Here is an 18,214-nt window from a genome sequence, read left to right on the forward strand (position 1 = left end):
CATTTGCACAAGGTCCAAAAGCTAGAAAACATTTCTTATAAGTCAGTTTAATTAAACACATTTCAAATTTTGTGACCAATACTTAAAATTCTATCTAATTCCAGGGGTTCCTAAAAACCGTGGAATTATATAAACTATTTTTTAATTTTTATTTTTTTTTAATTTTTTTTTTTTTTTTGCGGTACGCGGCCCTCTCACTGTTGTGGCCTCTCCCGTTGCGGAGCACAGGCTCCCGACGCGCAGGCTCAGTGGACATGGCTCACGGGCCCAGCCGCTCCGCGACATGTGGGATCTTCCCGGACCGAGGCACGAACCCGTGTCCCCTGCATCGGCAGGCGGACTCTCAACCACTGCGCCACCAGAGAAGCCCCTATTTTTTAATTTTTAAAAAAATTTTGTTGTTGTTTTTTTTTTGGCCACGCCACACAGTTTGTGGGATCTTAGTTCCTTGACCAGGGATTGAACCCAGGCCCCTGGCAGTGAAAGTGTGGAGTCCTAGCCACTGAACCGCCAGGAAATTCCCATAAACTACTTTTTGTAACAGACTTTCCTCAAACAGTTTTAGATTTACAGAAAAATTGAGAGGATAAGAGTACTATATACTCCCTTGCACTGTTTCCCGTTATTAATATCTTCCATGTTGTTACAATTAATGAACTAATATCAATACATTGTTACTAACTAAAGTCCAAAGTTTATTCAAATTTTCTTAGGGCTTTTTTTGGTTTTTTAAACCCAATGTCCTTTTTCTGTTCTAGGATCCTATGCAGGATACCACATTACATTTAGTTGTCATGTCTCCTTAGGTTTCTCTTGGCTGGGACAATTTCTCAGACTTTCTATGTTTTTGATGACCTTGACAGCTTAGAGGAGTACTGGTCAGGTGTTTTGCCAGATGCCCTACTATCGAAATTTCTCTGATATTCTTCTCACAGTAAGAATGTGATTATGGGCTACTGGAAGACCACAGAGGTAAAGTGCCATTTCATCACATCCTATCAAGAGTATATTACTAGCAGTGTAATTTACAACTGTTGATGCTGATTTGATCATCTGGGTGAGGTAGTGTTTGTCAGGTTTCTCCAAAAAAGTTACTTTTTTTCCTTACCCTTTCCATACTGGACCCCTTGGAAGGAAGTCACTGTGCACAGGCTGCACTTAAAAGAATAGAAATTTATGTTTCCCTTCCGAAGGCACAGTATCTACAAAAGTTATTTGGAATTCTTCTGCATAGAGATTTATATCTTCTTCCTCATTTATTAATTTATTCAATCATTATTGATATCAGTATGGATCCATGGATATTTATTTTATACTTTGAATTATAATCCACTACAATGTTAATTATTTTTTCCTCTTTTAAATATTGTTCCACCTTGGCCACTGGGAGCTTTTTCAGTTGGCTCCTCTCTGTCCCTTTAACATATTCCTGTTAATGTAGGGTTTCCTTTTGTTTTGTTTTGGAACACTTCCTTACTTTCTGACACTGCAAGATACTCCAGGCTCATCTTGTATATTTCCTGTCCTAGTCCTGGAATCAGGACTATTTTTCTCAGGAACCTTGGTTTCTGTTATTGGAGAATGGTATTAGAAACCAAGATCTGTGTGCTAGGTGCACATAAACTAATTTTTATTTTTATTTTAAAAAATTTTTGGCCATGCCACATGGCTTGAGGGATCTTAGTTCCCCTACCAGGGATTGAACCCGGGCCATAGCAGTGAAAGTGCCAAGTCCTCAGCACTGGACCGCCAGGGAATTCTCTAAACTAATTTTAATAACACCAAGATGATCACTGGTAGCATGGTACTTTAAGGGTCTACCCTATCTTCACTAATTCTTTAGATACTATTATGAACTGGTCTTGGGTAAGTGAAAGATATCCTTCATTCCTAGATATAGCAAATTTAAAAACCTCTAGATACTTAATCTCTTTATATTTAACTGCATACTAAAGTTGGAGATCAGAGAATCATCTCTGAGCACTTCAGTTAAAAAAAATTTTTTTTTAACATAGTTTTTAATACCTAATGACCAGATAGCAAGCTGAGTAAAACATTCTGTATACCTAACTCCCTTTGTTGAGAATCAGCATTAAGACTAGATAAGATTATAGAAGTTATTTTTCTAATTTAAAAATGCTTAAAATTTTGAGAAAAATGAAAAATATTTTAATGTTTAAATAAGTGGCTCAAAACAGAAACCACTGTACTTAAAGGGGGAAAAAAAAGTCCTCCAAAAAGAAGTTTGTTAGTCAAGAGGCGGCATATAAACTACCACCTGCTGTGAAACTATTAACAAATAAGCTCAGGAAATTAGAAAGCACAAACTGATCACAAAGCTTCATGCTAAACTCCATCCTTTAGTAATGTCATTGTAATTTTACATTATTAAAATTTTTGTTAAATGGTAAAGATTTTTATCACTTCCTCTCTATCTCTGTCAAAACTGCATACTGAGCTGGGCACACTGATTTAAATCTAACTCCCTCATTTTATGTCAGAACAGAATTTTGAGTGGGTGTTTCTTAAGCCAAGAGCGGTTGGGGTTTTGCCCATCTGAGGCATCCCTAGAGGTTATCTGTTGGGCAAAGTAATGAAAATGGGTAAATGTTAACTGGGTACCAGGAAAAGTACACAAAGTTGGATTTGCGTAGAACTGTTTTAAACTTAAAACTTTTCATTATTTATAACAAAGCAGCATTAACTTTATAGATGTGCTCAGCCCACAGAAGCTTTTAATATGGTTATGACAAATTAATATGTTTATCTTTATAAAAATCAAAACACAAACTCAATTCCAGGTTAAATATCACAAGGCTTGGGTCCAGTTTTCATCTATTTTCCTCAACTAACTGAGCAAAAATTAACTTTTCGGTGTTTTGTTCCACCACTTGGAAAGTGGAGAAAGTGTGATTTAGCATTAACGTTAAAATAAAGTCCTCAACTAATAAATAACATTTGGATCAATAGAATAAAGGTGGAAAATTCCACTAAGAGGAGGAGGAAACAATTTTTAACCACCATTTCCTCCCATCTAAATACTATGAATTCCTACAAGCATTTTTTTCTGAATCAAGTTCAAATGAACCCTTTTAATAGGTTTAAATGTCATCTAACTGATGACTCCTATGCTCAAAACCCTCCCATGACTTTCTACCTTACTCAGAGAAGGGTCAAAGTTCTTAGGCCCTATGTAATCTGCCCTATTTACCTCTCATACTTCCTCTAACTTCCTCTCTTACTCCACTCAGGGTCTCAGAGATGCCCCTGGCTTTAGGCCCTTTGTCCTTACTATTCCCTTAGCAGGGTATTTCTACCACAAATCTGCATGAATATTTGTTTAAATATCCCCTTCTATTGAGCCTTGCCTGACCACATTATTTAAAATAGCAATGGTACCCTACGCTCAACACCCCAACCCTCTCCTACACCCCAACCCTCTCCTTTTCCTACATTCTCCTCTCCATTGTGTTCATCATCTTCTAAATTACACACTATACGATTCATTTATTTTGTTCATCCTACTTCTTCCTCTACCATTAAGCTTGATGAGGAAAGGGACTTTTCGTGTGTTTTGTTCACTAATTCTTATAAAGTGTGTAGAGTAGTGACTAGCACATAGTAGGTATCCCATAAGTATCTGCTGAATTGAAACTGATACCCCATTTAAATTAATAATTTAATCTGTTCTTCACCTCTAGGCTTTTAAATGAGAATGATTAAAATAATGTGAGATGGTATAAGAGAGATCTATAACAGAGGGGGTTAAACAGCAGAGACACAACAAAATTGGCTGGACTGGCATCATCAGGGAAGGCTGATCACAGCGTGTCAAACTTAATCTGACCTTTGAAATGATAAGCAAGATCAAAGGAGGAGAGAAGAAAAACAGAGTGAATCTCAATGACATATTTAAAGAGTTCTTAACTAGTTTATTATGGCTCAAGCACAGGTATATGCTGGGAAAAGCAGGAAATGAAGCTAGAAAGGGAAGCAAGAATCAGAGCAGGAAAGGGCTCGTGAGTACAGCCAGAATTTGAACTGTGTCCCGAAAGCCATGGGAAGCTACTGAAAGATTTAAGTGAGGAAAAGGGAACCAGTAGTAACAAAGTTATAGGAGGCAGGTGATCTACCAAGAAAATCCATATAACTAACACAACACTACCTGTAATACTAAAGAAAAAAATTTTCATTTTAATCCTGGAAAGAATTTAAGTTAGAGTGGGTTCTTAAACATACAACAAAATCTCATTTAAAAATCTTCTTTATGCTTCCGTTTCCTCCACTATAAAATAGGGATATTAACAATAATGTCATATGTAAAGATTAAATAAGTGAATATATTTAAATGGCTAATAGTACTGCCTGGCATGTTTTAAGTATTCAATGATGCTAGCTATTAATACTTTAATTCTTAGTATTCTGGAAGAAAAGTTACAGATAATATGGTAAAACATGGTAAATACATAAAAAATGAAGAGTAAGGTAAACAGGGCTTACACTGGACAGAAACAAGTTCAATCAAAAAAAAAAAACCAGCCAAAACAATTCTTAATTTGCAGCTATATCTAATTCTTGGAAAGGGATAAATTCATTATCTGGGGTGGATAAACACTATCTTGAAGGGAACTCAAAGGACTTTCTGCACTTTCCATTCTGGTTGTAATTTTTGGAAGCCCTTACAATGCTGAGTGTGATCTTTTATAAAAGGTCATTGATAAGCTGATTTGCTGGAAACTAGTTAGGGAGGAAAGAACACTTGACACATGCTTTCTCATTTAATACCAACTCTAAAGCAAATAACTTTAGGATCCTTAGTTTCGAACGAGTAAACTCAAAAAATTCAAAATCAGGTTAAATAACTTGTCAGACAAGACAGCTAATAAGTAGTTTGTCTTCAAAATCTATACTCTCAACCAATCAACAAAATCTCTAGCAATTATAAGAAAACAGAAAGATAAAAGTTGTGACCACAGAGTTATTTAGGATTCTAAAATCCTCGTTCCCAATAATAAATTAAATTTATTGACTCTTTCTATTCTGATCAGGGTATGTCATATTTATTTTTGCAGGCTACTTACAGAAATTCCACTTAGCCTGAGCCATTCAATTAGCTTGTAAAGTATATGTACAAGTAGGAAGAAAAAAAATTCTCCTTTAAAAGATAACAATTGGCATCCTCTCACATGTAATTAAAGCCATTAACACCAATAAATGTACATAAATTTTCAGAGGTTTAAATTCTACTCAATGATATTGCAAAGAAGGGACCCAAACTCAATCATTCCTTCTGTATAATGATAAATGCACTTAGGCAGAGTCTGAATTCATTTTATTCTTCCTAGCCAGTAGTGACCTAATGATTAAAAAAATGCAAATTGATGCATGTGTGAATACAGTGATAATCTCTGAATTTAAAAAATTTGAATGCTCAAATTACATACATTAAAAGTCACTTATTGTAAAAACAACAGATGAGCAAATTATTAAACTAATTTCTTCAAATACAAATATTTGAATGATGGTTATATACTAAGCATTATATACCGACACTGAGAAATACAGCAACTGAATAAAACAGGCAAAAATTCCTCTCTTACGGAGCTTCCATTCTGGTGCGGGATGTGGACAACAATAACAAACATGTCTAACTTATGGCAAGAAATAATTGTTTTGAAGAAATATAAAGCAGCATAAGAGTACAGTGATTAGGATATGAATATTATTTTAGATAGAAATTTGGCCAAAGGAGCTTTATGTAAGAAAACAATAGATCTGAATGAAGTGAGATTATACAGTATTTAAAGTTCATTATAACTGAATTGTCAAAAAATATTAAAATGATATACATGATATCATACTTTTAAATATTTCATGGCACCTTGGAGTTCAACCTCTTAATTCTATTATAGGGGTATGATCTGCTCTAAATAAGTATTACAGTAGATGGTGACTAAAATCCATCAAGAAGTGTAATTCTGTTTGAGAAGGAGGAAACCTCAGCAATAACTTTTACAAATAGTTCAGGAAAATGGCTAAAACCTGAAAGCTGCTACACTTTGAAAAAGGTTAAATTCACTCTGAGACTAATATAAAACAGCTCCTCCAAAGATGGTGGAAATGGCATTATTATAAAGAACATTAAGTATATTACAAATGTAGTTATCTCAGATTAACATGCAGAGGGTGGTGATTATGAACTTTAAACCAGACCTGAAAGTTTCAAATTGACTGAAGGATCTTTGAAAATAAATTTAATAAACTTCAACCTCATAAGTATATCTACTACAGAATGCTACAGTGTGTATAAAAATGAGTATTTCCTCATCTAAATGAGACATTCACAAAAGTACAATTTTCATAACTACATTTAAAAAAGCAGGCTTTAATTTTATCAATAACTAATTACATAGTCATGTAATTTATTAAATGAAGGGTTTGAAAGAATTTGGTTTGTGGGAAAAAGTTTTATTCACAAGAGAACAAGAGTAATTGGAAGAGTTGGTCTGAAGAGATCTGAAGTACAAAAATATTGGACTAAGTTGAGTTCTCCCCCTAGTGGAACTTGAAAATGATCTAAGATATTTCCATGAATAAAAATAACCTAAAGTGTGTTACTCTTATACTTGAAAAGGAGTTTCAGGTTTTACCAAAAGATCTATTTATGGATCTTAACCTGCATATAATAAATAAATGAATGAATGAAGTTTGAATCATTAAGATGTTTACTGAAAACACATTTATCAAATGTCTTAACAGTAAACTAGCCAAGGAGAACTCAGTAAGCAGAAACACCTAAAAAGCAGAGGACTAGGGGATACAGAAAAACACAGCAATTTTTTGAAGACATAATAGCATGTAGAATGATACAGAATTTTAAAAGAATATAAAAACTTTGTAAAGAGGTGTGTGTGTGTGTGTGTGTGTGTGTAGGAGGTAGGGAGAGAGGATGGGGTGGTAATGGTCAAAGAAGAGGCTAGAAATGCAAGTCTGGACAATAATGAAAAGATAAGGTTTTTTATGTTTTAGAAAGAAAATTCTGGTGGCTCTGTGGAAGAGCTCAGGCTGGAGAAAAGAAGCTGGACAGGAAGTTGTGACGTTCAGGTGGGGACGAAGGCAGATGAATGAAGGGAGTGGCGGGGAGAATAGAAAGGCCATGAAAGATTTTTTTTAAAGCTTATGAAATGAGTAAAATTACCTTTGATTGAGTTTTAGATTTACTCACGACTTTTATCTTTTGAAGAAATTGAAGAGTCGGACATGGTACTCTAATCTGTATGAATTATTAAGAATTATCTGAAGGCAAATCTATATGAGTAGGTGAGCAGGTGAAATGCTGGTAGGAATGTTAACTAGCAGAAGCACTTTGTAAAAATAATTTGGTACTCTCAAGTAAAGTTGAAAGTTTGCATACGTAGCCTTGATAAATATGGCATAACGTTAAGAAAAGCATAAGTGGGGCTTCCCTGGTGGCGCAGTGGTTGAGAGTCCACCTGCCGATGCAGGGGACACGGGTTCGTGCCCTGGTCCGGGAAGATCCCACATGCTGCAGAGTGGCTGGGCCCGTGAGCCATGGCCACTGAGCCCGCGCGTCCGGAGCCTATGCTCTGCAATGGGAGAGGCCACAACAGTGAGAGGCCCACTTACCGCAAAAAAAAAAAAGAAAAGCATAAGTGAAGTTCCTACTAAGCTGAATAATTCAAGACGAGATGATACCACTGAACAAGACTTGAGATACAAAAGAATAAAAACATTTTGGCTGGAATAGGAACACATTTGATTTTAAACGTGTTGAATTTGAAGTTTCTGTACAAGTTCCAGGAGGAGTTCTCTACTGTCCATTAAACATACTGGTCTACTGATCAAAAGACACAATAAATTAAAAACAACAACGACAAATGACAAGTTACAAAGTGGGAGTAGCTATCTGTAAAACGTAACATCAACTTAGAAAGAACTACGCGTACATAAGAAAAAGTTAATCCTAAAGAAAAACATACACAAAAGACTTTAATAGGCACTTTATAAAAGATGAAATCCAAACTGCCTACCTCATTAGTAATCCAGCAAATACAAATTAAAACCATGATGAAATACCATTGCATATCCACCAGACTGGCACAAATTAAAGCATCTGACACCACCAAGTGTTGGGGAGGATGTGGAACAACAGGACTTTCGTAGGCTGTGGTTGTAAAGTGGTACAAACACTTTGGAAAATAAAACTGAAGATCTGCATGCTTTATGACCCAGCCATTCCACACCCTGGCATCATGCTACAGAAACATGTGCACACGTAGTCAGTATAGTGTACAAGATTGCTTACGATCTCAGCATTGTGTATAACAGTCCCAATCTGGAAATTTACAAATGACCACTAATATCAGAGTGGATATGTATGCTGTGACATATTCATGAAATGGAACATGTTGCAACAATAAAAATCATGACTCATTAAAACAGTGCTGAACAAAGAGAGAAGAGACATAAATGAAAATATTCAGCATGACTCTATACGAAATTCAGAAATAGGGAAAACTAAACTGTGTGGATGAGAGATGCATACAAAGATGACACCACTAAAAGGAAAAGTAGAGGAGTGACTGATATAAAATTCAGGATAAGGGAAAAGGGTGTGATTGGGTAGACTTCTGGAATATAGGCAATATTCTGTATCTTGACCAAGTAGTGGTTACATGGATACTGTTTTTATACATATTATAATGTAGCTTTGTTTTATGAACTTTTCTGTTTGTCTTCATAATTTGTTTTTAAAGGTGTAAGATTATTGATTAGGGGAACATGCTAGGATGGAGATAGATTAGAATTCATTGTTGTACGCTGAGTAGTTTTTAAAAAGCCAAAAAACTTGGATGCTCAGAGGAATACAAACACTCAGAACTGAGAAAAAAGGACTGAAAACAAAGTTCAACAAGAAAGAAGAGAGTCAAAAGAGGGTGGTGCTAAGAAAATTCTGCAGCCCACAGAATGAGAGGAAATATCTACAAAAATATCTGTTTATATCTGATATGGGATTGACATTGAGAATATATAAGAAACTTCCACAACTCAACAACAACCCATTTAAAAACTGGGCAAAGGACTTGAACTGCCATTTCTCTAAAGACATGATGGCAAATAAGCACAATGAAAAAATGGTCAACATTATTAATCATTAGAGAAACGCAAATCAAAACCACAATGAGATACCACTTCATACCCATTAGGATGGGTATTAAAAAAAAACAAACAACCCAGAAAATTAACAAGTATTGGTGAGGATGTGGAAAAACTAGTCCCTGTGCATTGCTGGTGGGAATGTAAAATGGTGCAGCTGCTGTGGAAAACAGTATAACAATTCCTCAGAAAATTAAACATAGAATTACCACCTGATTCAGCAATTCCACTTCTGGGTATGAATGAAAACAGAAATGAAAACAAGGATTCAAACAGCTATTTGTACACTCACATTCATAGCAGCATTATTCACAATAGCCAAAAGGTAGAAGCAATTTAAGTGTTCATCAACGAATGAATGGATAAACAAAACGTAGTATGCACACACAACAGAATATTATTCAGCCTTAAAAAGGAAGGAAATTCTGACACATATTACAACATAAATGAACCTTGATGACGTTATGCTAAGTGAAATAAGCCAGTCACATAAAGACAAATATCCTATGATTTTATCAATACTTATATAAGATACTTAGAGTAGTCAAATTCAGAGACAGAAAGTACAATGGTGGTTTCCAGGGGTTGAGGAAAGAGGGGAATGGGGAGTTGTTTAATGGGTACAAAGTTTCAGTTTTGCAAGGTGAAGAGTTCTGGAAATTGCTGCACAACAATGAGAATGCACTTAATGTCACAGACTGTATACATTAAAATTGTAAATTTTACCGCAATATGTGTATTTTTACCACAATAGAAAAAAATGGACTTGGAAATGAGTAGTGTTGAAAATAGAAGCACAGTCATTAGGATGAAGACATAAGTCACTATTCAGGTGCAGAGGGAAGGGGAAATAACTGCATTATTTTTACATGTACTTTATTATTTTCATGTATTACCTGGATTTCAAGCTCAGCAATGTGCTGTTGTAGTTCAGCCACAGCAGCTATGCTATCTGCTTCCCGGAGTCTCACAGCCATCACTTCTTCCTTGTTCTAGGGTGGTAAACAAAACAAACCAAAAATAAATCATATAATAAACCAAACCATTAATAAAACATAAACACTTGTAACATGCCTCAAATTTAGAAAGTGACAAATAAACCCATGATTAAATGAGAGAAAAAATGCCATTATATCCTGAACTTGGTATAAAATGAAGAATAAATGTATAGAATAGCATTCCATCTTTAAAACCACACACACACACACACATATATATATATATTGCTCAAACTTTTAAATTAAAAGTTAATTTAATTAAAACGATTAAAATTACTGGTGACTGTGAAAGCTGTTAATTTTTTAACCAAAAACAATTATTGAGAACTTTCAAACACGTAACTAGGAAAACAGATTAACAGGGAATATAAACACTAAGAGTATGACAGCTAGATAATATTTTTTTTTTTTTTTTTTTTTTTTAAATTTATTTTATTTATTTATTTTTGGCTGCACTGGGTCTTCATTGCTGCACGTGGGCTTTCTCTAGTTGTGGCGAGCGGGGGCCACACTTCGTTGCGGTGTGCAGGCTTCTCATTGCGGTGGCTTCCCTTGTTGTGGAGCACAGGCTCTAGGCACGCGGGCTTCGGCAGTTGTGGCACGTGTGCTCAGTAGTTGTGGCGCATGGGTTGCTCCGCGGCATGTGGGATCTTCCTGGACCAGGGCTTGAACCTATGTCCCTCGCATTGGTGGGCGGATTCTTAATCACTGCGCCATCAGGGAAGCCCTAGATAATATTTTTAAAATTACATTTTTTCTGAGGCCATGAAAGTTAATGAGTATTTACATTATACTACATTTTTTCTGAGGCAATGAACTTTAATGAGTATTTACATTATACTACAAAGCAGAGTAATAGAATTTAGATTATATCGTAATTCTAATCTTCCTAGGAAAAGCATAATATCAATTCTACCACTTCAAAATTTCACAAACGAAAAGCTCTAAAATTGTATTCTACAATATCCATGCTAAATAATAATGATCCAGAAGTAACAAAATATGAAGACAGATGAAAATGGGGTATACAAAAATATTTTGCTCCTTCATTAACTTCAGTTGAAATTTAGCAATCACTTAGTATCAAAAATGTGCATCATGGTGACCACAGGAGAAATTTAGCACCTGACAGTACTATAATACCAAAAATTAAAAAAATACTAAATTTAGTAAAAATATAATAACTAAACTTTTAAATTAAAAAAATATATATTTTTTGCCACGGAGCAACTAAGCTCGTGCACCGCAACTACTGAGCCTGCACTCCAGAGCCTGCGCACCACAACCACTGAGCCCTCATGCCACAACTACTGAAGCCCGCACGCCTAGAGCCCGTGCTCCACAACAAGAGAAGCCACCTCAATGAGAAGCCCGCGCACCGCAACAAAGAGTAGCCCCCGCTCACTGCAACTAGAGAAAGCCTGCACGCAGCAACAGAGACCCAATGCAGCCAAAAATAAATAAATTTAAAAAATATATATCTTCAGACAAGTGTACACAATTATATGTACATCAAAACACTATTTACAATGGTAAAAAGTTGTAAATGACCCTACTGTGTAACAATAAAGAAATAGTTCACTCAAAATATATATATATATGTTTTAATCTTAGATATGATACTGGTACTTCACTTCAAGCAAATACTGCTTTAAATATTTTGCCATTTTGTACATGGCCAGAAAGTGTAGTCTCTGTACCCAGTGCTGTGTTGGAAAGTGCTTAACAACCAGCTCTCAAGCAAGTGTGTGTACGTGTGCGTGTGTACACATGTGTTTGTATGTACATTTATTATATATTTTAATATAGACTGAAATAGAAGATGTCTAATATACAACACACAGTTAATAAGATATATAATGCTATTATAAATTCTATGTAGTCAATATACTCTCAGAGAATGCTTTCACTAATTTTTGCCAAACTATTGTATCCATAGGTCATCTACCACTGAAAATGAGGAAAAAGTGAAGTATGGATATGAATGTTGGTTAATTTTTGTTCAAGTTATCTATTCTGATAATAGAATTACTATCATTCTGATAACAGTAATCAAACACTGAAAAATGATTTCCTCGATATTTTTGTGCTATTCATAATGTAAAGACTAAAGATACAACACATTTTTAAGCTTTAATCTGCATTAACAGTCTAGAACAGGAGTCAAAAACTTTTCCTTAAAGGGCCAGATAGTAAATAATTTTAGACTTGTGGGTCATACAGTCTATCACAACTACTCTATCTGCCACTGGAGTGTGAAAGTGGCCATATACAATATATAAATGAATGGGAAAGGTTGTATTCCAATAAAACTTTATTTACAAAAATAGGCAGCCAGACAGATTTGGGATATGGTCTATAGTTCGCCAACTTCTGGTCTTGATAATCCACAAGACAATAAATCGAGACCTGATTTGTAGTTTGCCAATTTATGTGGTGTAAATACTCCCATCATGGCTCCTTTCAAGTCGACATAACATTAGTGAACATTAATGAATATAACATGAGTAGCACACATTGGTATTTCCACTAAACAGATACAAATAGGTATAAATAATCTCAAAAGCACAGATAATAGTAAAATGTAAAAATAATTAGGAAATGATAACATTTGAGTATTTACTACCATAATTTGTCTAATCATGTTGAATAATTTAATTTTTAATATGGCTGTTTAACAAATGTGCCACAAAATTCCTGAAAATTTATTGGGGTGGCCAAAAAGTTCATTCAGGTTTTTCCATAACATCTTGTAACAACTGGTTCTTGCAAGCCTTTACTAGCCAGCTCCAGCACACGTCTGTGTCTATGGTTAATAAAGTTCAAATCTCTTTCTGTCACCCTCTAACTTTAAACACTTTAATGGTACTCCACAGATCTTGAGATAACAGGTTCTTTTACTGGTGTCCAATATTCTATACTATTTGGCTCCCTATTTACTGCTCTAGCTTCACATCTCACCAGTATTCCTCACCACACACTTCCCTCCAACTAGAATGAACTTCCTCAGTTCAAGCAAAAAACCTATTGTTCCTTTTCACTTTTGCTCTTCACATGTGCTATTCCCTTTGTCTAGTGAACTCTGTTGCCTTTCCTTGACTACTTCCTACATATCCTTAAGGTCTCAGCTTAATCATTCCTTAGTTAGCTTTGCTTGAACCATGACCTTAACACTAAATGCCCATTATAGTATTCTATATACCTCCTCAATCATAGCACTACTCATACTGCATTGTAATGGTGTTTGTCTATATCCTTTGCTAAGAGAAAGCCCCATGAGGACAGTGATCTCTCTCCAACAGCCAGCACTACCTTGCAACCATGTGAGTGGGACACCTAAAAAACCTCATCCTTTAGCTTTAGTGAAGGCTTTAGATGACTGTAGCCTCATGAGACTCTCAATCAGAACCACTTGATTAAGCTGCTCCTGAATTTCTGATCCACAGAAACCCTGCGATATTAGTGGTTACTGCTATTTTAAGCCACTAAGTTTTAGAGGTAATTTGTTAAATAGCAATAGATAACTAATACACTTATACTCTACAAATTTTAACACTGTATAAAAATATTATATCCATCAAGTAAAAAAACAAAAATTTGGGCATCAGTTTTCTCCCAATCTTCCCCCTCTCCAATCCAATCACCAAGTCTCTACAAAAATACTGAACTGATCTACTCTGCTTTAGTACCACTGCCAACACCTGAGCCCAGGCTAGCAACTCTGTCTTGTATTCAATACTATTACCTGATGATCTCATATCAAATCCCTCTCCAACCCCGCCTCAAATCCATCTCCACACACAGTGGCACTTGTGTTCTTTAAAAAATAATTACAGGGCTTTCCTGGTGACACAGTGGTTGAGAATCTGCCTGCCAATGCAGGGACACGGGTTTGGGCCCTGGTCTGGGAAGATTCCACATGCTGCGGAGCAACTAAGCCCATGAGCCACAACTACTGAGCCTGCGCGTCTGGAGCTTGTGCTCCGCAACAAGAGAGGCCACGACAGTGAGAGGCCCGCGCACCGTGATGAAGAGTGGCCCCTGCTCGCCACAACTAGAGAAAGCCCTCGCACAGAAACGAAGACCCAGCACAGCCAAAAATAAAATAAATAAGTAAATAAAAATTTAAAAAGCTAAAAAAAAAAAATTACATTTATCGCTACAAGCATTGTCCCCTAATAAACACTAAAATTAGTTGCTGAGGGACTTCCCTGGTGGCGCAGTGGTTAAGAATGAAACTGCCAATGCCAGGGACACAGTTTAGATCCCTGATCCGGGAAGATCCCACATGTCACGGAGCAACTAAGCCCATGTGACACAACTACTGAGCCCGTGTACCACAACTACTGAAGCCCACGTGCCTAGAGCCCATGCTCCACAATGAGAAGCCACCGCAATGAGAAGCCCATGCACCGCAACGAAGAGTAGCCCCTGTTCGCCATAACTACAGAAAGCCCTCATGCAGCAACGAAGACCCAATGCAGCCATAAATGAATGAATGAATGAATGAAACGAAATGAAATAGAATTAGTTGCTGAAACCTTAAGGATATTTGCATAAATTCAAAGTAGTTCCTCCAAATACTTATTAATTATTGTCCTACTCTGGTGGTCTTAACACATGCCCACAAGTTCTTTGATACTCTTTCCTTCAGGAGTCGTGGCTCAATGTCCTTTCCCCCACTCAGACCATTGTCTAGGCTCAGTAACTTGTTTGTAAGGACAGAATATGAGGGGGAAAAAGCTTTGTAGTAGAGAAAGCTGGCAGATAACCAACTTAATCAAATGACCAAAGTTAACAGCACTAGATGTAAGACATATCAAGACAGTATGTCCCTGATATGATGCACTGAGAAAGACACTTCACCTCTGTATACTTTCCTAAAATACATAACCTTGGTCAAAGGATGAGAAAACATATGACAATCCCAAACTGAAAGATTTCTACAAAATACCTCACAAGTATTCTTCAATAGTCAAAGTAACGAGAGATAAGAAAACACTGAGAAACTGTTGCAGATCAAAGAAGAATGAGACACGATGGGGAAATCTGAATAAAGTCTGTAATTTAGTAATAACATTATACCAATGTGCATTTCTTAGTACTGATAAATGCATCATGGTTATGTAATATGTTAAAATTAGGAGGGGCTGATTAAAGGGTATATGGGAACTCTGTACTATCTTTGCCACTTCACTGTAAACATAAAATTACTTCAAAATTAAAAGTAAAAAAACTGAAGCAAATATAGCAAATCAAAAAATATATCATGTTTCTTTCCTGCTTAAGACCTTTTAGTGGCCTCCCACAGCATTTAAGAGTAAAACTCAAACTTGTTACCATGGCCTATAAAAATCTACATAGTAAGAAGTGGAGTCCTAGCTTACCTCCCTGACTTTATCTCATTCAGCTCTGCATTATACATGAGACTCAGCAACCAAGTTCTTTCCTGCTTTTGGGTCTTGAACTCTGACCCCTTTCATGCAAAGATCTTCCTCCCACTCTTCATATGGCTGCTTCTTTCTTATTCTTCAGGTCCCAGCTCTGCTACCATCTCCTGGCATTCAATCTTAATTACCACTTCCCCTAACCTCTCACTCTACAGTACATCATTACTAACGATCTTTCCTATTTTTTACTTATTGTCTCACTAAACATTATGCCCACTTTCTCCATTACAGTATCCCCAATGCCTACAAGAAAAACCGACAAATAGAAGACACCCAAATATTTGACATATATGTAAGTACTGATAGATGCCATCATTCTTTAAAGTCTCATAATCTCACCTCTTCCTATCCCTATTTGAAAATCATTGTCTTAGAACATATAAATTATATCTATTTAAAATGAAAAGATGTGGTTACACAATTTGCAAGTAACATGATGAAGAAACTGGTACTATCATGCCCTGCAGGTCAAAGTACAAAATGGTACAACCCTAAGCGGGGTAATTTGACAAAATCTATGAAAGTACAATTGACCAATCAAATTTAAAGCAATTTATCCTACAGGAATGTGTAGATATACTTCTATACATCTGAAATTATGTATGTACAAAGTTATTCACTATACACTGCTTGTAGTAGCAAAACACTGGGAACAACCCATGTGCCCATCAATAAGGACCTAGTTAAGTATACTATAGTATATGCATGCAATGGAAAACAATGTACCTTAGAAACTAATGAGGAGATTCTTTAAGCACTGATAATTGAAAGCTCTACAAAACATACCACCAAGGGCTTCCCTGGTGGTGCAGTGGTTGAGAGTCTGCCTGCCGATGCAGGGGACACAGGTTCGTGCCCCGGTCTGGGAGGATTCCACATGGTGTGGAGCGGCTAGGCCCGTGAGCCATGGCCGCTGAGCCTGCGTGTCCAGAGCCTGTGCTCCGCAATAGCAGAGGCCACAACAGTGAGAGGCCCGCGTTTACGCCAAAAAAAAAAAAAAAAAAAACCCACCAAAAAAAAAGCAAGAAGTAGAATATATTACTGTCTGCTAACTTTCACATAAGAAAGTGAGAAGAAGTATACACTTTTAATTGTCTAAAAATGTATATTTCTAAAAGTATACACTTTTAATTGTTAGTATCTGCCTAAAAGAAACTCTAAAAGAACTTATCAGAAAATAATAAAAGCAGTTACCTGAGAAAAAAATAAAAGGGTATGTGGTAGGGTCGGGAAGAGACTAAAAGGGGAATGCTTTCATTTATATTTCAGTTTAAAAATATCAAAGCATTATGAAAAATGTGTAAGTATTAAGCTACTAAAATTTATATGAGGGACTTCCCTGGTGGTCCAGTGGCTAAGACTCAGTGCTCCCAATGCAGGGGGACCAGGTTCGAACCCTGGTCAGGGAACTAGATCCCACATGCTGCAACCAAAGAGCCCGCATGCCGCAGCGAAGATCCTGCATGCGGCAACGAAGACCCCGTGTGCCGCAACAAAGACCCGACGCAGCCAAATAAATAAATATTTAAAAAATAAATAAGCAAGTAAAATGTATATGAAATATAAGCAAGAGGTTTAATTTCTTTTTTTCTTCCTATGATTATTCCATATATGCACATTATAATCATAGTATAATACTTTGCTCAGCTTTCCTCACTTAACATTATTTATTACACAATTTTATGTTGTATATGAATAGAGAATATAAAATCTTTCTATAATCTTCAAATTTAGATTTATGTAGGAATCCTACAATCTTATTACTGAAATCCTGAGGGCCAGGTGTGTTACGGAATTTCAGATTTTTTAGACTTTCTAAGAGTAGTAAGGTGCATAAACCAAACGTTTGTACTCTCCAGTGGGATCTGAGGCAGCATCCATAATGAAAGAGTACGCTCAATGCTTAACACAATGAAGCAGTGAAGTATAAATACCCACACCAAATGGGATAAATAAAAATTATAAATGGCTGTAAATTAATTCAAATCTGGTTTTGCTTCCAAATGGATTTGTGTGAAATTTATGAAAATGTTTAGGTTTCAGTGTTCTGGATTTTCGTATTAGGAGTCTTAGACTTGTACTGTTTCATCTTTAAGTGGAAACATTCAAATTCAGTTATAGAGGGAAAATAACACTAATATTAAAAACAGTATCCTGACATACTTTACATCAATGAAAATAACATGAGCTTTAATAATTACTTACCAGCAAATCATAAGCTATAATCATATAAAACTAAATGAAAATGAATCAGATTTATATAACTGAAGGACTAGTTCACTTGAAAAAGTTAGGTTTGTTGCTGAATTGTTCCAACATGACAAAGTAAAATACATACACTTAACCAGAAAGTACTAGATGCTAGGGTGACAACACTTATCATTCTTGAAATCTGCAAAAGGCATTAAAAAGATTGAATAAATCAATATACACCTTAAAACATGGGGGAGATCTCAGAGTCAGTATCTGTAACATACTTTACAAAGGTATTAATGAAAAGTTAAAATTAAATAAAATCTCATATCGGTTCTGAAAATTCTGAATCTGAGCCCATTACTTAGATAAATTCAAAGAAAACAATTATTTTCA

At 35.9% G+C, this 18,214-nt stretch overlaps 1 protein-coding gene across 7 annotated transcripts in view; it reads right to left on the reverse strand.

Moving 5' to 3' along the window:
* The window catches only part of EVI5 (ecotropic viral integration site 5), a gene marked incomplete at both ends in the record, with an annotated part of 231,451 nt that overhangs the window by 51,540 nt on the left and 161,697 nt on the right, over nt 1–18,214 (reverse strand). For 6 of the 7 annotated variants that reach the window (XM_079696539.1, XM_079696537.1, XM_079696536.1 and 3 more), the window contains one exon: nt 10,074–10,169. The exons of the other annotated variant lie outside the window; for it this stretch is intronic. In XM_079696539.1, the coding sequence (XP_079552665.1) occupies nt 10,074–10,169 (96 nt within the window). The remainder of the gene's footprint in view (nt 1–10,073; nt 10,170–18,214) is intronic. 7 annotated transcript variants of the gene reach the window in all.

Source organism: Hyperoodon ampullatus (genome assembly GCF_949752795.1).
Source record: "Hyperoodon ampullatus genome assembly, chromosome: 2".
Classification (NCBI taxonomy): domain Eukaryota; kingdom Metazoa; phylum Chordata; class Mammalia; order Artiodactyla; family Ziphiidae; genus Hyperoodon; species Hyperoodon ampullatus.